The sequence below is a fragment of the Diadema setosum genome, chromosome 12, assembly GCF_964275005.1.
Source record: "Diadema setosum chromosome 12, eeDiaSeto1, whole genome shotgun sequence".
In the NCBI taxonomy this organism is placed as follows: domain Eukaryota; kingdom Metazoa; phylum Echinodermata; class Echinoidea; order Diadematoida; family Diadematidae; genus Diadema; species Diadema setosum.
Genome location: NC_092696.1, coordinates 32,180,767 through 32,205,066, shown reverse-complemented (window position 1 = coordinate 32,205,066; position 24,300 = coordinate 32,180,767). Strand labels below are relative to the sequence as shown.

General features: G+C 38.1%; 1 protein-coding gene and 1 non-coding gene across 2 annotated transcripts; both read left to right on the top strand.

Annotated features, from left to right (window-relative positions):
• Nucleotides 1-1,874: 1,874 nt before the first annotated feature.
• On the top strand, nt 1,875-1,982 carry LOC140236372 (U4 spliceosomal RNA). Its single transcript, XR_011901772.1, has one exon. It is a non-coding gene; the product is annotated as a U4 spliceosomal RNA (small nuclear RNA).
• Nucleotides 1,983-8,019: 6,037 nt separating this feature from the next.
• Nucleotides 8,020-23,792, top strand: LOC140236094 (BAG family molecular chaperone regulator 1-like). Its single transcript, XM_072316065.1, has 6 exons — nt 8,020-8,101; nt 18,132-18,245; nt 19,411-19,493; nt 19,857-19,970; nt 21,001-21,108; nt 22,927-23,792. Exons 1-6 carry the CDS (start codon nt 8,035-8,037, stop codon nt 23,056-23,058), a joined length of 618 nt encoding a protein of 205 aa, XP_072172166.1. The 5' UTR covers nt 8,020-8,034; the 3' UTR covers nt 23,059-23,792.
• The last annotated feature ends 508 nt before the right edge of the window (nt 23,793-24,300 follow it).

Sequence of the window (24,300 nt, the reverse complement as noted above, 5' to 3'; positions counted from 1 at the left end):
TTTTCAAGCACTTAAAAGGGGTCTTTTGGAGGGTTTAAATGTAATGAATTTTGATAAATTTTGGCGAGTGAGCGCAGCGAGCGAGGCGAAAATTATTTGTATTTCAGCTTACAAAACATGGAATTCTTGTCATTTTTGGCTTGTTAAATCTTACAATTCTAATCAAGATATAGTGACGGCCTTATAGATAATGATTTATACCAACAAACTGAGGACTTGAAAAAATACTGTAAATTAGTATGAGCGAGTGAGCCGAAATTTGTATATTTCCGCGTCATCATTACGTTTTGTTCTTACCTTTTTGATTTTTTTTGCCCCCCCCCCCCGTATGTTCGAAACCGTTGGCGTCCTCTTTTGATCCAATCGGCGATCGCTTCAGAACGAATGAAATTGCAGTCGCTGCTCCGTGTAACATTTTTCCTGCTAAATATAAAATGACATGTGTGAACACATTTTGTCTGCGTCATTATCACATTTTGTTCTTACTTTCGTTTTTTATGTAAATTTTGACGAGCGAGCGGAGCGAGCGAGCCGAAAATGTTTGTATTTCAGCTTACAGAATATGGAATTCTTGTGTGAACACAATAAACATTGTCATTTTGTCCGCGTCATCATCATGTTTTGTTTTTATCTTGTTTGATTTGGTTTTCTGCCCCCCCCCCCCATGCATGCTCCCTCCCCCCCCCCCCCCCCTCCTTCCGGGCGAGTTTTTTTCTTCTTCTTCTTCTTCTTCTTCTTCTTCCTCCTCTTCTTTTCATTTTTCTTTTCTTCTTCTTCTTCTTCTTCGTTTTTTTTTTCGTTTTTTTTTTTCGTTTTTTGCGCCCCCAAGGAGTGGCGCCCGGGGCACGTACCCCCCTTGCCACCCCCCCTCCCCCCTAGATACGCCACTGGATGTGCAAATTGAAATGAAGATGTAGGGAGATATCCACAGAATGTCGTTGTTAATGAGAGATACTGACATAAATTATGTTTAGGGTAATATTCTTCCCCTTGCTTTCTTTTTCCCTTTTCCTTTCATTGTCCGTTTTTTTTTTTTTTTTTTTTGGGGGGGGGGGGTATTATTCTTCATTTCCACACCGTATACTAGTGCACAAATATGACAACCGTCGAACGTACCAAATTTACAACAAAAGTTATGTAAACTATGTAAATATAAAACAGATTAATCACTGCAATATATACACTTATCATCACCGTGTGATCACTGTATTCTGGGAAGACACGGCCACACCACAGATAGTCCAGTCAAAATACGGTTTCACCCACCACTAATTGCAACAGTAGGAATTCCACTGCAGTGCAACTTGTTATGGGCTCCTTAACACCATACTAAAAGTCCCAAGAATCCAGTGGGGCAAAGTGGCTAAATTTGCATAATATGCAAATTAGCTCCCATAATGATAAAAAATCAGTGTTTTCATGAAAACTAGGCTTCTAGGTTTCAGAGTGGAAAACAGAAAGTGTTGAAACCTATGTTAACAATGTCAGTTAGTGCGATGCAAACATTTCCATGAACACAATCTGGGTCTCATTTGCATAATATGCAAATAAGCTGCCATTATTATAAAAATGCAATGTTTCCATGAAAATTATGATTTTAGGTTTCAGATTGGAGCACCGAAAGTGTTGAAACCTATGTTTACATTATCAGTTAGTGCGATTCAAACTTTTCCATGTACATAATCTGGGCCTCATTTGCATAATATGCAAATTAGCTCCCATAATGATAAGAATACAGTGATTCCATGAAAACTATGCTTCTATAGGTTTCAGATTGGAACACCGAATGTGTTGGAACCTATATTTACAATGTCAATTAGTGCGATGCAAACATTTCCATGTACATAATCCGGGCCTCATTTGCATAGTATCGTAGTTGCATAGTATGGCAGTATCGTAGCCAATGAGGTTTATCCGAGGCGCGATTATTGCTAGTTGATAAAGGGACCGAGCCAACAGAATATTCAAATGCATCAAGGTGCCCGATATGAGCATATCATGAGTGTTCAAAAATGATATTTCAGTTCCTCTTCACCAAAAACAAACTTTACAGCAATAGTAACCTAGCATGAATAATATTATGCAAATTAGAGTTTGTTATCAGACAGATAATGATAGCTTATCCATTAATTACGTAGAATCAAAGTACGAAATATAACAACTTGTCCAATTTTGTAATGAAGGAACTTTATTTTGCTATTAGGAAGGTAGCTCATTCGTTTCTTGATGATTCAGCTCTTGCATCCTTGAGGGTTTTTAGATACTGAAGATGGCACAAAGGAAACCCTGTGCGGGTAGTGCCCAAAGTTACAGTTATCGATCATATATCCCCACGATTATTACAAAACATGCATCAACCAACGCGAGTTCCGTTGTTCTAAGCGTACAAGATTTTTTTTTTTTAAGTCGTTTGGCCGTCTAGCAAATACTCTTTTATTTCCCTGACATTTTTCTACAATGTGTATATCTTCAAAAAATTGTGCACAGTCAAAGCGACTCGCAGGGAGGCACCCGAATTTATCCCTATTATACCCTCGCTGCCCGGTACAAAACATAATTATACACACGTGAATACAGCTGTTTGAAGCAAAAAAAAAAAAAAAAACTCTATAACGTCCTTTTCGTTTCATTTTCATCAAAATTCAGTGGAAGATATAGAAGAATCATTGTTCTACAATATCTATAAGGTGAAAATGTTTCACATACGAAGGCAACCGCAGTCTAAGACTTGCAATAATCATGTACCAACGCAAATACATAATTATGTTCTCTGGGTACATGCCTTTAAACAATCCTTCTGGTCCTCTCATAGCAAAGAAACTTTTATTAATGAAATTCAATAGGGTTAATAGAAGATATATTGCTCTGCAATTTTGACTTACACTGACATAGTTAAAGTGGTGACCATTCGAAGGGAGCCTACTCTGGGAAGTGCCCACATTGATTTCCTCTATACAATCATGACCCTGATAACGCAAATACCAACGCAATTACAGTCGTTCCAAAAGAACATGTCTCAAAAAAGGTCGTTCCTTGAGTTTTATGACTATCACTTGAGTTTTATGACTATCACTTGAGTTTTATGACTATCACTTGAGTTTTATGACTATCGCAAAGTGCTACAACCGTTGTTCATTCTTTTCATCCTACATTATTAGTTTTACGCACCTCATTTTCTGTTACAAAAAAAAAAGTGATGTCTATATGTTCTTGTCGAAAAATTAAATAAAAATTTGAATTGAAAATTGAATTGAATTCCTGCCATATCAAGACTCTTTTATTTCTATAAAAATTGCCGGGGTAAGGATAAAAAACAACATTGATCTACAATATCCATACAGCTCAAAGGGTTTACTTGCAGAGACCACCTTGTGGGAGGTGCTCAAAGTAACCCCATGCATCCTAAAGGCAATGAAAAACATGCACTATATACAACCGCGAAATATGCTCCATGAATGGGTACATACCTCGGAAAAGTTCTTCCGCCTGTCTAGCACATACGATTTTATTTTCGTAAAATACATTACGGTAATATAGGAGACGTTGCTTTGCAATATCTATTTTTTTCAAAAGGGTGGACATTCAACGGCAAGCCCTTGAGAAGTGCCCAGATCACCCCTACCCTTACCGTCGTGGTCCCAAAACAGGTTAACAAAACATGCATTATTTGCCAAAGCAAACTCAGGTGTACATGCATGTAGAAAGTAGTTTTGCCGGGTGGTAAATAAAAACACTTTACTTTTCATGATTTTTGTGTGGTAGAGACACTGCTTTACAATATTCATATGAAGGGTTTGTTTGCAAAAACCGATAAGTCCATTTTTGAAGATTTTGAAGTACGATCTCTGTCATAAAGTACAAAATAATACATTTTAAATGATATATTGGTCACTACATAATAAAGGTATATTTTTGAAGTTATGGTCAAAAGAAGCAAAAAAAAAATCTTATTATTCTCTTTATTTTTCTTGACCTTTAATCGCAAATATCTCCATTTGGCAAATATGGACTTATCGGTTTTTGCAAACAAACTCTTCATATAGTCAAAGGGGTACACATTCAAAGGCAACCGAGTGGAATGCGTTCAAAATCATCCAATCCCCAGGGCAATATAGGAAACATGCACTACCATAATAATATAGCACGAATATGTTCCAATTTTCCATGCCTTCACATAGTCGTTACAGTTGTACAAAAATTGTCCTTTTGTTTTCAAAAAATGCAATATAATAACAAGAAGAAAAATTGCTCTATATTTACCATATTGTCAAAAGGGTGAACATTCACAAGCAATCCCTTGGGAAGTGTCCAAAGTTACACCTCCGCTCAAGCCCCGTAATGACAGCACACGGATACTATGAACGCAAATACCGACGCTCTTGCGTGCATGGTTTTAGAAGTAGTTCCGGCAATACAGCTACACACTTTTATATCAATGAATGTCGTGGGAATGATAGAAGAAGCATTGCTTCACAATATCTATCCAGTGAGAGGATGCACATTAAATGCCAATCCTGTGGGATGTGCCCCAAAGTACATCACTCTCATGGCAATATAGAAAACATTGAATATCATTAACGCGAATATACTATAATTATGTTCCATACGTACATGTTTTCAAACTTCGATCGTGCTGTACATCAAGGGCACTTTTGTTTTAAAAAATGCATTGTAGTTCATAGAGGAGACATCGCTCTACAATCTTATCCATATTGTCAAAAGGGTGAATGTTAAAAGGCAATCCCTTGGGAATGGTCCAAAGTTACACCTACGCCCACTTCTCCTTGATACTAAACACAGATATTAGCAACTCAAACACCGTTGTTCTAGCGTGGACGGTTTTAAAATATAGTCCCGGCAGTACAGCAAATACACTTTTTATCAATGAAAAGTCATGGACATGATAGAAGAGGCTTAACTTTACAAGATCTATACGGTGATATGCCAAAAAATACTCCACGCTCACGGCAATATAGAAACATATAATATCATATAACGCGAATATATATATGTTCCCAACGTACATCTTTTCAAAATTCCATCGTGCCGTATAGCAAAGGCACTTTTGTTTCCAAGAAATACAAGTAATTAATAGAGGAGACATTGCTGTACAATTGTCAAGAGGGTGAACATTCAAAAGGAATTCCTTGGGAAGTGTCCAGATTCACACCTGCGCTCACGCCCCCTTATTACAAAACACAGATATTAGCAACGTTAATACAGTTGTTCTAATGTGAACGGTTGTAAAAGTAGTCCCGGCAATACAGCAAATACAATTTTCATCGATGACAAGAAATGGAAATGATAGAAGAGACTTAACTTTACAGGATCTATATAGTGAAGAGGGTGCACATTAAACGGCAACCTTGGGGGATGTGCCAAAAAATGCTCCACCCTCACGGCAAGTATAGAAAACATATAAAATTATATAACGCGAATATATTATGTTCCAAACGTACATGTTTTCGAAATTCCATCGTGCCGTATAGCAAAGGCACATTTGTTTCCAAAAAATGCAACTAATCCATAGAGGAAACATTGCTCTACAATAACTACATTGTCTAAAAGGTGAACATTCAAAGGTAATCTCTGGGGAGGTGCCTAAATTTACACCTACGCTCACGCCCTTTATTACAAAATACGGATATTAGCAACGCAAATACAGTTGTTCTAGCGTGGATGGTTTTAAAAGTAGGTCTGGCAATACAGCAAATACACTCTTATATAAATGGAAAGTCATGAAAATGATAGAAGAAGATTTGCTTTACAAGATCTACACATTAAAGAGGGTGCTCATTGAAGGGCGATCCTGTGGCGCGTGCCCCCAAAATGCCCTTTATCCTCCTGGCAATATAGAAAACATACAATATCATATAACGCGAATATTATATGTTCCAATCGTACATGCTGTCAAAATTCGATCGTGCCTTATAGCAAGGGTATTTTTGTTTCCAAGAAATGCAATGTAATCAATGCAGGAGACATTGCTTTACAATACTTATTATAGTAAAAAGGGGTGCACATTTAAAGCGGCCCATTGGGAGGCACCCAAAGATACCCCCTCAACCCCGCGTCCCCATACGCAAAACGTGCCTTATGCCAATGTGAGTACTGTTGTTATGAATGTACTCTTACAATTACCGCTAATTTGCATTTTATGTAAATTATTTTTGTACGACCAATTCGAAAGGCATCCATCGTGTTCATTGACCTATAAAACATAAGTTTATACATTTAGATCTTTAAAATTGGATAACGGGAAGCTGAGATCTGTCCATTTTCTCTCATTACAGGTGCTAATTTGCATATTATGCAAATTTTACTATTTTGCCCCACTGGATTTTTTTGGACTTTTAGTATGGTGTTCAGGAGGCCTCAGCGACTTGCAATGCAGTGAAATTCCTACTGTTGCAATTAGTGGTGGGTTACCCCCTAAAAAGCGTTAGATTGACTGGACTATTTAGATGGTCATGATGGTGATGGAAGCATATACCGTGTGTCAGAAGTATTGTCACCCTTGGACGCAGAAAAATCTTCATCATGTTATTACTCATCTCCTGATTTGAATTTTTGAAAGATTTATTGCTTATATTTACTTTCAATGATTTTTCAATAGTAAGTCAGTCTTAATTTACATTTGACAGCACTTTCCTACTGAAAATTGTTTCTCTTTCATCATTGCTGTAATTAGTGGTTTATCCGCCTGACCAAGTTTACAGGGCCTATCTGACCGTCTCCTGGTTTTCTGTCCAAGTCCAGGATTTCTATTGCACCAACGTTACACCCATCTGACACTCCTTCCAAGAAGTTTTGCAATTTCTTTATTAGTTTTCCCATCCTTTCTCCAACAGATAGCCATCTTCCTTTCCATTTCGGTACTTTCCTTCCCCTTTTTTCCTCCCCGCACATTCCCATCGTCGCTATGACTGGCCGCCATTTTTAAAAGGCTCTGAGGTTCCAGGCATTCAAATTTGCCCCCACTCACACAACACGCTGTAGCTCAGCCTACACAAAACAGATTGTGCAGAGCTATACATTGCACGAAAGTTTATTGACCCAGGAATCCCCCTGTTTGTGTGTTTGACTTCATATCACTACTCCACTAAGGAGAGAGGCCGAAAGGGCTCACACCTGTAAATAAAATGGACTGTCCCAGACCCCTTCACAAATTCGTACCAAAGATACCAAAATAAATGAAGAAAAAAATTAATTAAAAATCAATGATGTAGTTTGGCAAAAAACTGAAAAGCTGTAGATATTGAGTATGAATTCCTCTACAAACTGCATTTTGGTTGAAAGATGAAAGCTTTTCTGATGGAATTTGAGGGGACTATATTTCATTGGGTACGTGTACGGAAAATAGGTGATTTTTTGAGTGACAAGAACTCGTAGTCTGGCTTTGCGGACCCCTGGGTCCCGTTGCATAAAACCTTTTTTGCAACCTTAGAAAAGTCCGGTTGGGATTTGCCCAACCTGAATTTTTTAAGGTTGCTAATCTAAGAATGTAAAATCCGTTGCATAAAAACTCTGGTTGGGAGCTTCCAACCGGAATTTTGTGATTTCAACCGGAAAAAAATCCGGTTGGAGTTTTATGCAACGGGCCCCAGTAGAGCAGAACAACCCACCCTGGCAATCTGATGGATGAAAGGTAATATCTCACTTATTCAGGTTAGTGAAGATGAAACACCTCATTTCTCCCGGCTATTTTACAGAATTTTTTGAAATTTGAATTTTAACACACGTCTCTATGGGGAATTATTTACCCGTGTGAGCCCGAAAGAGCTTGACACCACAGAATTATATCTGTGCTTGACACCCACAGGGGGTGACGCCCTCTCCACAAATTGTCTGCTGCCCTCAACGAACTCGAATCGGTCTAAATATCCATGCTTACCTTGGTCCCGTGTGTGCGTGCGTAAGAGTTGAGAGGACGGATCAGGACCACAGATAACATCAGGACCACCGAACTAAAAGTTCGGTGATCAGACTAGGACGGCATTCCGTCAACTGTGCTGTAGAATATACCGTGACAGCATGGTATGGTATGAGTTGGACATGGAAAGCGAGGAAAACGAAGTTGTACGGCTGTCTGTCTCTCATGGTATGGCTATAATTGTGATAGTTCGATACTTGTGAATATTCTTTTCTTCCTTTCTCTTCACTAGACTCTACCTTGGCCAACTTGTTTAGCTTTCAGAGTTGATTGATAACAAAGATCGCGAGCTAAAGTGACTTGTGTTAGTCCCATCTATAGGAACTTTTGTGGGCACACACTTGCCTCCGGATGATTTTCATATAGAGTCTGGCATTACTCGAGTAGTGTTCTACTTATCGCGAAATAGGTCCCCACACCATTCACCGCCATAGCCGGGGAGCGTGTTTTTTTTAGACGGCGCAGATTGGGGACACTGAAAATCTATTGGGGACCCTATCCCTAAACCTAACCCTAATCCTAATCCTAACCATCAAACCTTAGGCTTAACCGTTACCCTAGCCCGACCAGACACTGTTACGCTATGTCGCGACGTACCATGTACAGCGACTGGGCTGTGTATAGTTACCGTTACCCCAACCCTAACCCAACGTTTTTTCCTTACGTTTAACACGCGCCGTGCCCCAATCTGTGCCGTCTTAAAAAAAAAAAAAACGCAGCCGGGGACTTCATTCAACCTCCATAGACTTTGCACATAGTAGACACATACAGTAGTGGAGACCCGCACACGTGGAACGAGAGGGGACCGATAGTGAAGGCGGACTCACACTGTGCGATTTTTACTGCGATGCGCTGCGCTGCGATAATGTGCGATATCGCAGCCTGTTGCACTCTGTCGCAGGTGCTGCGATGTATACCGCACACTGTGCGATTTGTGGCCTACGATTTACACCGTGCGCATGCGTACATCGTACATTATGGCACCTGTTCATCATAAAGAACGGTAACCATGAATGAAGTCACTCGTGAATGTTTGTATTTCATTATTATTATTTTATTTTTTTTTTGCGACGTTGGTTTGTAAAGTACATGTACGTTCAAACTTGCTTTTTTTTCTTTTGGTTTGACTCTAAAGTAACTACAGAAATTACTAGATATGAATCAAATAACACTGTCTATTCTAAGAAATAAAGTTAATAATGACAGAAAAATGAAATGCCATATTTTGGTTTCAATTTGGATCACTGCCTGCATCAAAGTCCCCCCCCCCTTTTTGGGGGGGGGGGGGGAGGGTGGGGTGGTTGTAGGATTCTTGATCATTTACAGCATATTATGCATATTTATGTAATTATAACAATGGGTAGAAATCACAGTAAGGGTGAAAATGTACTGCTTGGCGGAGGTCTGTATTCTCTGAATGCTTTTCTATGGCTTTGATAGTGGAATTCTAACATTGTGGTTTCTCAAGCACATAAAATATTGTGCTGACATATTTTTCTGGTTGGCCCTTGAAAAATTTACTCTTGTTTTGTGTATGTAATATTACCATCCAGATGTAAGGGAATCACACTTATTTACAATATATATTGATTCACAAATAAAAACGTGACAAGAATAAAGATAATATTCAAGTCATTAAATTAGATATACAATATAAATTAATTGATCACAATTAAAGTCAATTCAATAGTTTATTTATTTCCATCATCAAAAAAGAAAAAGAGAAGATGGTACAAAGCAGTACAAGTTGTTGGTTTGTCTTTACATAACATGACTACAGCTGTATGCTTCAATTAGTTCAATACAATTGTACCGTCAAAAAAGGCAAAAAAATGCAAAACTAGTAGGAAAAGCAATATCATAATTGTGCTGTACAATTCACATATACATACTCTAGTATGGATGTCATAGTTCTTAATAGTATCACACAAAGTGACCAAACACATCAACTTCCATTTCTTTTCCACATAAACAATGAATACGAGATTCAGTCAACTTGAACATCTACAAGAAGTTCAGCTCAACGAGTTATCATTACAATTTGCACGCGACAACTACCTATGCCACTACAATTTCCCAAATAATGTTGCAAAAACAAACAAACAAACAAACAAACCTCAGAGAGCAAATTGCTGCAATCTAACATACTCTACAAGCAATGTTTACAGTTAGAGTTTCTGTGAACATACAGTGTATTTTGGAAAATGCCAAAATGAAATGATCATACCAGCTTCCGAAGGGGTGCTTGGAGATGCACTAAATGTGCTACTGGTCCTAATCCAGATTAATCAGACACTGCATACACTGCAAAATACTGTGGCAAAGCAGCCATTTGAATTGAAATTCCAACTGTGTGTAAACCCTGTCAATTGTATACCTTAATAATGTAATATCATTACAGGAGATCTCATCTTCAACACTGTCCATTTTCTGTCCATCCCAGATTATGTTGGCAGAGACTCCAACTCTCCCGTTTTCGACGGGAGATCTCCCGCCTTCGACGGGAGATCTCCCGCCGAAAACCCATTTTTGCAAAATCTCCCGTTCTCCCGTTTGAGATTTAATTTCTCCCGCCCTGGCTCTGTGTCTCCCGTTGGAAAGGATTTCTTACTTATTGCTATCGTATGTTGAAAAAATAAGCCTTAGATCGCACCAGAGAGCATCTAGAACCCTAGGAACTTCGCGCTTCGCACACATCAACTTGGAGTCTCCCGTTTGGTAGGGGTTTCAGGCGGGAGAATCTCCAGATGAGAAGGTGCTTGGGGTTGGAGTCTCTGTGTTGGTGCCTACCTTAGACATTATTTATAAGAAGAAGATGTGCTGGTTAAAATGTGTGGAAGTAAAAAAGATAAAAGGTTAAAGGCTAGAGAAATGTATTTTTGGTTACACATTATACTTTCCGGAATTGACTTATAAGCAAGAAATATACAATTGTGTTACCAATATCAAATCAGGAAGATACAAATGAATGGACATTGAATTGCTTTGAATGATAAGGGTAAGTGGCAAATTGTAGCCCACAATGTAGCAAAAACAACTATAACAGTAATTTGCTGACTCAAACTCTCAGATGTTGAGTCCAGTAATAAATGTTATCCATCGATACAGATAGAGGTATGATAAAAAACAAGCAAACAAACAAACATGATTTTGTGCAGGGGGGGGGGGGAGATCAGTAGTTAAAATATGTATGATTAATATACTATGCAGCACTTATACGGCAGCATATATATGACTGCCTAGGGAAAAAATAGCCAACTCAGCGCTGTCTGCTGCATTCACATTACTCTAAATTCAGAATTGCACAGTAACATGGTTTCTTGTTGACAGCTATAGTACAACTTATTGCAATGATACATGTGCCATTCTCCATTTTTCTAGTTCAAACATTTCTGGCAATACATGTATCATTGTCAGACTCACATTTTAATACGCTTAGAAGACAAGGGCAATGAAAACACACTGTGCAATTTCATCATTGTGCAATGATTAAAGCCTTGTTGATGTAGACTGGCGTTATTAGGGTGATTAATAAGTTTACAAAACTGTTCAATGGTCAAGTTAAACTAATATTAGAAAACTTACAATAAGCTCTCACTTCCACATAGGCCTAAGGTGTTTTTACTCTGCGAAGTCTTGTGAGTGACGAAGAAATATGATGTCATGTCACTACCACTTTTGCAACAGTACAAGTCATGTACAACAACTTCAAGGTAAAACATCTCTTGAACTTCTGAAGTTTTCCATCGATTCAAAAGAAGTTTTGCTTACATGTTCAACTCACTGCAAAGTGTGTTGCCGTGGTAACAGCACTAATTGCCCTCAAAATTATGTAACGGCTTTGAGAACAGCTTTCTTCCCCAGTTTTCAAGCCATTAAAAATGTGTTTGTGACACATGTTGAGTTTAATGTAAAGTTGCACAAAACATACAATTCTAAACAGTAGTGGAAAGAGTGTTGCTATTGTCTCTGAACATTGTAATGGCCCTCACAAATCAAACAAAATCTAGAGGAGTTTTTTCCCTCTCCAGTTTTTCAGTGATACAAATAAAACATGGTACATTTGTTGTACTTGATTTAAAGTTGCAGGATAAATTTTAAAGAGAAACTGAAAGTGCATTGCAGGAGTAACAGTGCATAATCGCTTTAAAATCATGACAAAACCTTGCACATTGAAATTCTTCAGCTGTTTGTTGGCATTTCAGAAAAAAAAAATGACTCACAGTGATTGCATGTAAATTTCACTTTTTTGAGAGTAGCTGTGTTTGTAGTTGAAATAAAACCATTGTAAGTTAACATCAAACCCATGTAAAATTCATGGAAACTTGCACTGATGGTCCAACATGAATGAAAGAATATAGTAAGTCAATATGTCAGTTTCTTCAAGTTCCACCTTCAGGTCTGCCTGCTGTAGTAGCTGCCATTTTCCTGCTTTGAAAAGTCACATTTTATTTCCAGTGAGTCCCAGAGAGACAGCAATGTCATCCCACATCGATCTTGCAGTTACAGGTGTAAGTGTTGAGGTGAACTGCATGACAAGGGCTAAACAAACACACAAAAAAGAGAGAGCAAAAGGGAGAAAACAGGGGAAATATTAATTGTTACAAAAATGCATAAGGTTCCCTGTGAAGAAAATGTTTGTAGTTTAGGATGCCTCCAACTTTCCGCCCATTTGCTCACAGTGTTTACAGCACTTGAACTACATACATTAGCAACTGACAACCACAGTTGAGTTATCGAGTTGAGTTTTTATGAAGTTCCTCGACCATGGAATTGACTGTGGAATTTTATTTTTCTTGAGAAAGTAAAAGAACAATGTGGCATGTTCTTATTTTATACTTAGAGAACTTACACCTGAATAATCCTTGTTGATGTGATAACTTGAAATCAGCAAATTTCGACAGTGATCTTAGATCTGAACCCCCTGACAAAAAGAAGTATCCCTGGATGATAATTCTGTGAATAAAGCCAACTCAACAATGTTCTTTGAAGTATGTAAATCAAATTTGGGATTTTCAGGTACACCCCAAATACATAAATACGTTGCACTTGTCTGGAGAGAGAAAAACAAAAACAAACATGTTTTTGTTTTTCTTTCCCTCTATTTGAGGGGTAAAGCAAACATTTTCCATTAGTGTATCAGCAGGGTACCTACTGCTAATACAATTTTGGTTTCCTTTGCTTCTTGACTCCTCCTTATCTTCTTAGGTTTTGCTTTGACAGGTCCTGCATCTCCTTCTCCTGCTCCTTATCCATCGTCTTATGTGTAGCATTTCATCCTTTGACGCCTTACTGGTAGAGTCTTTATCATCTTGTAATTCCTAGTAAATAGGAGAAAAAGAAAAAGAAAAAAAAAAACCACACAAACATGAATACATACAAAATTATTATTGTATTGAATTAGAATGATGAAGAGAGATGCATTTCTCATATGTCTTACAATTGATTCATTCTTTCAGAAAGATGTTTTCATTAATTTCTAGAAATTGCTAACAATGAACTGTATTAGAAGTTCTATGAATAAACTATTCATTACTTTTAGGCTAGCATGAATGAAATTTTTATTTTCTTCAAAATACTGTAAAAGACAATTAAATTACACTTTTTGAAATAATTTCTTTCTTTCTCTCAACTTAGTGTTTTTTTTTTTTAATTGTCAAGCCACCATAGAAAGAAAAAGAAACTGATGTATTCACACATGCAGTCACATAAAAATTTTGGAAAGTATGAAAAAGTGTTTATTTTGTCTTCTAACACATATACTGTACCTCAGTCTCCAAAATTGGTAAGTGATCCTCTTGGCATGTTTGTCCTCAGAAATTGCAGGTAAGAGAGGGATTCATTTACTTCTGCAGGACAACTGGTTGCCAGCTGCTCCTTTTCTGCTCTTCCTTTTCAACATTGTGACAAGCTTGTGTATGAATTCCTTAGAGATTTTATTCTTATTCAGACCTGTTTAGGGTGACACAAAGGGACAAATATTTTTAGGCATTTGTGATAATTACAGTAGACTCTAAATTTACCATTTGGGTAAAAAGGACAACATTGGGGAATGAATAGAGTTAACAAAAACATATAGTGATACACAAATTTATTCAACTATTCACCATTGTTGATCTTTGGAAATAGCAGAAGCACTTGCATGTACAATGTAACTCAAAATAACATCATAGAGGCCTGTACATAAGTGCTTCATGAATTCATATATCATAATCATAATTATTTCAGTCATTAACTAGATGCTCTAAGGGCTTAGGGCCTGAAAGCTAAACCAAATTACACTATGCATTACATATAGTGTATTTAGTACAAGTATGTCAATATACATGAGTAACACATATGACGTATACAGCATTTGTTTCCTACAGTCTGCAATTTTGGATAATTCATGATTGCCCTTGAATGATGTTTATATTCTGCAATCAAACTGCAAGTACAATTTGTACACCTACAGATTGGGGCAGGGTCTTTGATGATTTCAGACCGAGAGTTCATTTTGATATACTTTGTTATGAAATTAAAGGGCAATTAAAGTTTACAGAGAGTATGACATGTATACCGGGACTACAGTGTATACTGTATACTATAGCCTTACCAAGTGCTGTGCACAGCACGTTTGTGACTTGCTGAGGCAGCAACGACAAGGCTGTGTTTATTATCGACACACTAACAAATGACGCTCTACCGTACCAGATAATCAAATGCTTTGTAGCACTAGTCTGCAGACCTGGGCATGAACATGTTACAGCCTCATACAGTAACAACTTTCAGTTTGGAGTGCATGATTGATCATCACATAAAAACTCGCATTGACAAACATGGATAAAATGTTAATCACCTAGTTACCTACATGTAGAGAGGGTCACTTCACTGCATTGCAATTGTGTGGGTGTGTGTTTCTACAATTCTAGACTACAATTTCCGTACAAATCTCCAAGAACAATTGATCAATCAAAGTTACCTCAGCTCCATTTAGGCCTTATTCTTAAAAATCTAGAGTGCTATACTCCTGCCCTAGTTAGGCAATTTCCATGAGACTAGACCCTATGTCTACTCTCAAAAAAAAAATGTTTTGGAGGATCCGAGAGCCGTCACAGATTTTTTGTTTTTTTTAAATGTCATTAAACTCCTGCGTACATATTGTTTATTTTTTTGTCTAGGATCTGGATTCATACTGCTTGTTACTGTATAGCAATGGATCTCACAGTGTAGGTCTATTAAACGCCTAGAGTTCTAACTAATTCCTCTAATCGTTTAATACAAAATGTAAGCCTACGGTTCTAGACCACCAAGGTCGAAGCCCAGGGCAGGAAAGGCTAGCACAGCTACTGACAATCTAGATCCAGTAGGTGCCTAGGCCCAAGTAATAATCTACAGTCACTACACTGTATATCTGTAGTCATCACTAGCTTAACCAGAGTAGGCCTACCGTATGATTTTGAAATCCACAAGCACATTTTTTGGGGAAAAAAATGTAGACCCATCTAACGTTAGTACCCTTACCTTACGGTAGATCACCGTAAGCTATAAGGGAGTAGAAACATTACTATCGTTAAATGATGTAGAACGGGTCTAAAACTAAAGAAGAAGAAGCCTGCTGACTGCGAGTAGTGTCAACGTTAGTGCATGCTATGACTGCTACTGCCTAGTCCTTTATTAGATCTAGTGCTTAGGGTCTAGACTAACCCCAGGTACGCTCCGTGTACACAGTTTACTGTCCTGTGTGTTGGGGCTGGTCACAGAACAGTTACAGTCTTAACTAGCCTGACCAGACAGCTGTGCATAGCACAGCAGTCGCTTTGCGACAGCGGCTGCGTGTAGTTAGCTCTAGTCTAGACAGACTAGTTAATCTATCAGGCCTATTAAAGACTTAAGAATGTAGATTTCTAGAGATCTTATCAGTTACATCTTAACGTTAGTGGGCTAGCAATTAGACTTTCAAGATCAATATCCTTTCCTATCAACGTGTAAAAAAATTAGCTGGATCTCTCTAACTGTTGCTTAGGTTACTAGTGAACAGTAGGCCTAGATGGTTCTACTCTTTTTCAAAGTTAGACAGAAATCACATAGAATCTATAATTACTAACGTTAGGCCCTAACGTTACTAGTACTCTTTTTCAAAGTTAGACAGAAATCACATAGAATCTATAATTACTAACGTTTAACCAGAGGCCCTAACTTTACTTAGCTGTTTATGTGTTAACGTTAGTGTTCACGTCCACGTCAGTCGATCCAGTGGCAGTGCAATACTAAGCCAATATGGTCTAGACTTAGATCTAGGGCCTGTCCAGACCAGGAGCATAGTTAGTACAAACGTTAGTAGTAGTAGTAGTAAATCTATATCCTGTAAATTTATGTCGATTTATTGAAATTCGACTGGAACACGTATCATGTACAATGTAGATCTAGCGTTAAGCCTAACGCTAGTAGTAGGCCTAGAGAAGTTGAACCACTTCTAGGCCCACACACGTATTTAGGCATGGCTAGATATGGGTCTAGTTTATAGTATACTCAGTAGGGCTTATGTCTAGTATAATTTAAACATTAACGTTAGATCAAACACTTTTGACTTAACAAGTTAGTCCAAGGGCCAAGGCTATGCACAGTACCGGTCCGGCGGTACGCACACAAAATTTTAACCAACCCACAGACTGTTTAATCTGCCCTCGGTCAAACTCTATACATGGGACTACGTATGGACCAAACAACTGCGATGGACGCGACAAGCCCATATTCATGGTAGAATTACTCACGATTACATTCTAAGTCGTTGTAGAACTCCCTCCTAATTTCATCTTCGTCGTCATGTTGAGGCAGATCGGTGAACAAATGTGGAATGAAGGAAGCACATCAAGCCAAATCTTGATTAGGACGTCTTCTACCACCTTGCTTCACTGAAAGTATTCGATCATCGTCGCAAGCGATTGTCGCAGAATTTTGAACATGTTCAAAGTTCTGCGATGGGGCTGCGATCCCTGCGATAGCCCCAAATCGCCGGTTGTCGTATCGCAGACATCGTCACACTGTGCGATTTCTCGTCGTGCGACATCGCAAAGGGTAAATCGCAGTAAAAATCGCACAGTGTGAGTCCGCCCTGAGTCTCGATTACACTGACTGACTGACTGACTGCAAAATTTCAGAATTTGTAGTGATTGAGATAAGGAATAGGAGTGTTTTCAAAATGTATAACAAATCACAATGAACAAGGATGATGACATGCCAGCCTCACGAAAGAATGCATGACTCCATGAGTTTAAGTAGGGGTTTAGGGGCTAGGGCCAGGCCCAGGGCAGGGGCTCACAAGAAAGCAGAACAAAAGTAGAAGGTATGCATAAATTCTACATGGGTCATTTATTTTAAATAATGACTATTTTACGACCGATTTAACAACAGTGTGCGATTAACAGTAATAACACTTAATAACAAATGTACAATTCACATTTGAATTAGCCCGACCAGACGCTGTGTCGCTATACAGCGACTGGGCTGTGTATAATTACATTTGAATATGACTTTTAATACTTCATGGCAGTAGATTAGTGTGGATTAGATACATTGTATATCAGAAAGGGCAGTATGATGTGTTTTGTTGATATCTTTGTTGACACTTTGTCACAGTGTTTCAGTTTGCCTTTTTTTAAAGGGACTGTACAGTACTGGTTGAGGTGGGGATTTGTGTTTTGAACATCCCTAAGTGAGATAATGAAAAGCCTTTATGAAATATGAAAGAGCATGTAATATTAAGAAAGATTCGACATTTATTTGATGAAAATTGGTTTTCAAACGGCTGAGATATCCAAAAAAGTGCTAATAGTAAAAGGCGACATGCCACAACTTTATTAGGATCTTTTTGTTTCACCTTGTTTTTGGATAAAGATTTTCATCGAATAAACTTTTGATACCCCTTAGAACTGCATGCTCTTTGACATCTCATAAAGTGGTTTCTGAATATCTCACAAAACATTAAAAGCTAAATCCTCACCTCGACCAGAACTGTACACACCCTTTAAGTTTCATTGTATAAATGGACTGCTATTTAGTTAATGACGACTTTCAGACCTTTATAGTTCTAGAAATCTACCCAAGGCTGTAATTCTTTATTTCCTGAATATTGTTTGTTTATGTGTTTTGTTATTATTGTTGTTTTTTAATGCACTCCCCAACCTCGCCCTTGTGCTCAACATTTTTTTTTTTATAGGGCCAGACAAATACAATGTGGAGCTGCCATTAACCACTGTGGTGAGACAATTATCCCAGAGACTGGAAGAGCTCACAGGAGTGCCCACTGGAGGACAAAAGTTGATTCACAGGGGTAAGATGGAAAAGCCACACATACAGCTGTAGGGCATGATGTTACGATGTACCTTCTAATGAATGACCTTATGGAAATCCAGTCCAAACATAAGTTAGTCTGATAAGAAAGAGTAAAATATTATGAGTTCAAGGGTAAAATGTTGATAGAAATTGGATGAAAAATAAGGCAGCTATGACATTTTGAAGTTTCGCTAATTTTTGAGGAAACAGTTATAGTGGATATGCAAATGGCAAAGTGAGCATGTCATCCCCTCACAACTTGTCATTTATAGTTTGTACATAAAATTTTGACATTTCCAGTTTTTCATTTAAACGCAGTTAAGCCCAAGGCTCAAATCCTGATTTATCTTTAATCACTATTCTGAAGTTATATCATTTCAGACTTCGATGACAGAAACATTGAATTTTCATCATTTTTTCCCCCTTTTTTTTTTTTTTTTGGTGTACATGATCAATGGAAAATTGTTAGGTCATGACATGTTCACCTCACTCATTTGCATTTGTATTCATATCCACTGTACAAGAACTGTTTTGCAGAAAAATAGCATAACTTCAAAATTTCATAACTTGCATATTTTTCATCCGATTTCAGTCAAATTTTATTGTTGAACTCGTAAGATTTTACTCTTTTTTTAAATTAAACTAACTTATTTTTGGACTGCATTTTCCTCTTTAACTGATTTACACCTGTGTTACAATTGTACAGTACCAGGTAAAAACAAACAAAACATTCCTTTAACCCATTGAGGACAGACTGATTTTGCTATATTAAACATGCATTTCCCATAGACACCTGCCCGAGTATTCTCCTGACTCATCCTCAACGCGTTAAGAAAGGTAAAATATTCTGAGAATAGCCTTTTGCCATGATTTTTTTTTTTTTCGTGCTTTTTGTAATTGATAAGGATAATAGTCTATAATGTAAACTCCTCTTATAAATCTGATTCCCTGTATATACAATGATGATTAGATTGCCAAACAAAATAGAAAAATCACTAAGATACAACACACCAGACACTTTGCTTGTAAATCATGGGTCTTTTAAAGTTGTGTTGTTGAGCTAAATTCTATGACAGGATTTTTGTTTGTTTGTGTGTTTGTGTGTTGCTATTTTTTTTTTTTTTTTTTGCATGGAATGATTTTTGGACTCTTTTTCTTCCAAGGTAAACATTTGCAGGATCCAGAGCAGACACTGAACGCTGCTGGACTGAAGCAGGGGAGTAAGCTGATGCTTATTGGCAAAAAAGTAAGCAGGAATAACAAATGGCATTATGGTCCATTTGGAATTTCTCATGTTTTATTCAACAACCGTGTAGTTCATCAGTCAAATCAATAAAAATTTCCTTTTTTAAGCCTTCCATCCTATGCAATGTACTTGTATACCACAAACAAACAAAAGATCAGCAACACATGCCAGATGAGTATTTAATCCTAAGTGTTTTTTTGCTTTCAAATGATGATAATCTTTTTTTGTTGTTGTGGTTTTTTTTTTCCTCAAACAACTATTATGCTTCTATATAATGGAGAGTGTTATGTGATCTCATTGCATCCAGTATTAGATTTGTGTGTGCAGTATTTACATGAAAGTCACGTTTATCATCCAAAACAGACCAATCCAGAGGAAGATGAGAACTACAAGGCGATCGTTGAGGTGGAGAAGAAGTCGGAAGCTGTGACCGAGCGGCAGACAGAAATCAAAGAGGAGGTGGATGGTGTTCAACAGGTAAATGTTGCAGTCAAACCTGTCTTAGCGCCCACCTGTCTATAGTGACCACCTGCTTTATCAGCCACTGAACCCCCCCCCCCACATGAAATTGCTGTACTATAGGCCCTTTTTATAGCAGTCACCTACCTAACGCAGCCAGCAGCCAATCATTTTGTAATCTCGTGGTGAATAACTAACTACATTAGCAGCCACAGAAGTTATGCTGAACCGTTAAATCAGCCATGAATATGTTAGCTTTTATGCTCATTGCGTGAATTCTACCGAGTCCCATCAAAAGAACAGAAGTAGGCTAAAAGAAGATTTAAAATGAAGTAAACTGTATAAAAAAATTCTGATACCAACTATAGCTACTCATCCAAACGTATTTGCTGTTTGTGTGTTTGGGTTTTTTTTGTGTGTTTTTTTAATACTAAGAATAACATGCAGTACTTTATGCTTTTATACAATGCAAGTGTTAAAATTCAAAATGACCACTGATCTGTCTATAGTGGTCACCTGTCTATAGTGACCACTTTTATTGTTTCCCTTAGGTGGCCACCATAGACAGGTTTGACTGTATGTCCTGTTTCCTTCCGTACATGCAGTTCTCAAATCCAATTACAGCATACAGTCAACCTTGCTTAAGTCAAATTTATTTGAACTGAAGTGAAATAGCTTCGACTTTTTAGAGGAATTTTATGACTTATGAGGGGTTAAAATCAATGAAATACAAAGAGAAGAGAAGTTGACCTTTGACTTCGGTGATTATTCGACATATGCGAGGTAAACTTAAACAAGGTTGACTGTACTTCTATTATGATGAACATGGATATAATGAAATTCTTGTTACAATGAAGTGACGGTTTAGGACCAAATATTATCTTTATATCTTTATACTCTACTGTTCAGTCGTAATGGAATTTCAAAATAAGGAAAGAAAACTCTAGTACCGAGGACTTCATTTTAACAGTTGTTGACTATTATAATTACACCTGTACCTGCCCAAGTGTCAACTGAGCAATTTGTTCAACTGTATCCATAACTGTAGGGCTACCTTCAGAAGGACCAGGAGAAAGACTCTTTATCAAGACTGGACAAGAGGCTAGCTACCTGTCACGAGGAGTATGTCAGGCTGATAGAAAGACTAGACTCTTTGGTAAGTATGCACACCTGTAGTGGGACTGATATTGGTAGATGATTACCATTGATACATGTTTTTCTTTGTTATTGCTTTGTTGTTTATTTCTGTTGAAAGAAGTTCTCCAAAAGGATTGAATGTATACCCAGTGTGTTTTCTGTTTGGTGTAAAAAGTGAACCAATTTGTCAGACTTTAGCCTGCTGTTTTCCTCCTTTTCTTTTCAAATTTGGTGAGGCAGTATTGGGGGAGGTGTAAAACTCTTGGTAACCCTGTGTGTGCTTTGAGTGCTGATAGGCACAAGAAACCCCTTAAGCACTGTGCACACTGTCCAGTGTCAGTGGCGCAAAATATGTTAAAGGTTCTTACAGGTGGACAGCATGTGGGGGGGGGGGGGGGGGGAAGGAATCAAGGCTAAAATCTGTTAGTCCGTCCTAATTAGATAGATTAGATGAACCTTCACCAACCACTGCAATAAACCTTCACCAACCACAGCTCACAAGTTACTATTAATCCTTTCTGTGCTTCCTCTGCTGATTGTGGGAACTAATTGTCAGTGAAAGAGAGATTATCTAATCCCCTTAATCCAAACTGTATCACCATGATCTTCCTGTTGCTCGGAAACACACAGCCATGCCTGAGCAGGCTTGGTACTACACTGTAGTAATCTACTCATTGCTTGGACTTGAAAAAAACCTGAATAAAGTACAGGGGGAAAAAAGCAACAATCAATAATCAAGTACATTGTTTTTTTCACATTCATGAAATTCAGATTTAATTGATCAGTGTTTAGTAGTAGCCATGATAAAAATCATGGGCGTACATACTCGAGCGGGATTCGAACCCACAACCTAAAGCTCGGTGGTCTAGTGGAGATGACGCCTGTCCGGTGATCAGGAGGTCGTGGGTTCGAATCCCGCTCGAGTATGTACGCCCATGATTTTTATCATGGCTACTACTAAAACACTGATCAATTCAGTGCTTATTTACATCGATGCAAGGCAATTTGTCAATCAGTTGCAATACATTGTTTTTTATGTTAACCATGCCATCTACTATGTTGCCCTCTGTATGTTTAACTCATTATTGACACAATGCGTAGTTGCATATTTAGTATACAGTATGTCCCCAAAAAAGTTACAATGGGATTTTGCATTGATAACTCCCAATATGATTTAACTGTCTAAATGCTACTTCAGGGTCTTAAAATATATCATCTTAGCTCTATTTTGCAGAAAAACCCAGTCAATTTGTTTAAGTGGTCACAGAGGAATGTGGAATCATTGTAAAGTATGCCATAGGTCTGATTCTTCCAAGTTTAACTCTTGGATGCTCTTTGAACTGCATAATAATGTGTAAACTCAATGGACAGAGCTTGGAGGGAAGGGGTTCCTGACATGCTCTACAAAAATCCTCATTTCTCTTTGACAACTGAAGCAAATCAGATGGGGTTTTCTGTAAGATGTGAACAATGTGTTATAGTTTCATACCCTGAAATTGTATTTGGATTGATTCACAATTTATTTTTAAAGTTATCATTGCGTAGGGTCCTGTTGTATTTTTTTTTTTTTTTTTTTTTTTGGGGGGGGGGGACATATGGTACAGTGTGCCTACACATATCTTGTGCAATATGGTGGGGGGGGGGGGCAAAAAGGGGAATGTAGTGATGTCAGTTTAATACAGTGTATTAAACATCATATGTGAAAAATCTTATGCAAAAAATCCTGCAACTGGACACACCGTTGTCAGTTTTTGCTCATGAGCCATTGAAAAACTGATCTAGTAGTCTTTTTTTTCTTCTTCTCTTTTTTTGTTGTTCCTGCCATGACTGTTTTCAGGATATGAGCAGCAGTAACCAGGCGATCCGCGGGAAAAGGAAGAGCGTTATCGTGGCTATCCAGAAACACCTTGAGGTAAACGACGTCGTGGACGCGACGATAAAACGGCTGCAGGATCCCAGTGGCAGTTGATGTCAGTGGAATTAAGAAGCCCAAGTGGACTTTATCCAGTGTTAAATCAGGATATCAGCTGATCATTGTACTGTTCATCCTCTGAGGATGAGCTGACTTTATAACACGCATGTCCCATAGACTGCTGCTGTCCGAGTGTACTCCGATGTAGTCTTCAACGGCTTAAAGGAGAATGAAAGTGCAGTGTTACCATGTTGTAGAGTGTAAAGTATTGATTAATTTAGTGTATGAATTCCACTTGGAGACCAACTGATAACAAAAATGGAGTGGAGTAAACAGACTCAATTTCATTGTATCTACTACATGTAGTTATTTCGCTTTGTAAGATGGCTGCCCTTTTTCTTGAAATCTCCCCTTGTTACTTCCTGATTGGGAGTTGGGACATTGTATGGAGCACTGTTTCAGCTCAAGCGTCTGTGGTGCTGCAAGCCCCATGACGATATGTGCAAGACGGTGTACAGTTCACTCTCGTTATAACAAACACAGTTATAACAATATTCGGTTATAACGAAGTAAAAATTTGGACTGCAACCATTTATGCTCCATGTTTTTTATTGTTTATTTGTTTGGTTATAACAAAATTTCAATATAACGAAAGAAAATTGCCGGTCCCGAGGACTTCATTATAATGGGAGTCCACTGTATTGCTAAAGGTACTGTAAATGTACTTCTGTATCCATAGTAATGTAGATACGTAATGTGTATCTCATAGTCCAGACATATGTATAATCAAATTGCACAAAAATGATAGGAAATACTTAGTAGGCCCTACAACTTGAAACTTATTGGTAAGGGACGCAGCCTTCCCCCCCCCCCCCCCACCTTTTTTTTTTTTTTACCCTGGAAGTGCATAAGTGGCATGAGAAAGAAAAAAACTGTAGATAGAAACGTTGGAAGTGTGAGAGTGGTAAGGCTTTGTTTTTGCGCTGGAGATCTTTATTTGTTTGTTTGTTTGTTTGTTTTTGTTTGTCAGCTGAAGAAACCGGGAAGTGGCACCAGAAGTTGCGCTAAGGTCCTTTTTTTTTTTTTGTGCTTGTCATGAAACACGGAAGTGGGGCCCTCCCCCCCCCCCCCCCAACTTCTGAAAATGTGGCACCGATGGTGCTGAAAATGTATTTGGATTGATTCACTATTTTTCAAGTTATTGTTGCGGAGGGTTCCATTGTAATTTTTGTCGGGGGACATGCGGTGTATCTTTGATGGAGCTGGGGATCCCTCTTCAATCTCCTTTCACAATATTGC

Excerpts from the sequence above, each read along its gene's own strand:
- LOC140236094 (XM_072316065.1), top strand. The coding sequence starts at position 8,035 with ATGGTATGGTATGAGTTGGACATGGAAAGCGAGGAAAACGAAGTTGTA. Across the intron at positions 19,971-21,000 it reads AGGTGGATGGTGTTCAACAG|GGCTACCTTCAGAAGGACCA; the intron begins GTAAATGTTGCA and ends CCATAACTGTAG. Across the intron at positions 21,109-22,926 it reads TAGAAAGACTAGACTCTTTG|GATATGAGCAGCAGTAACCA; the intron begins GTAAGTATGCAC and ends GACTGTTTTCAG.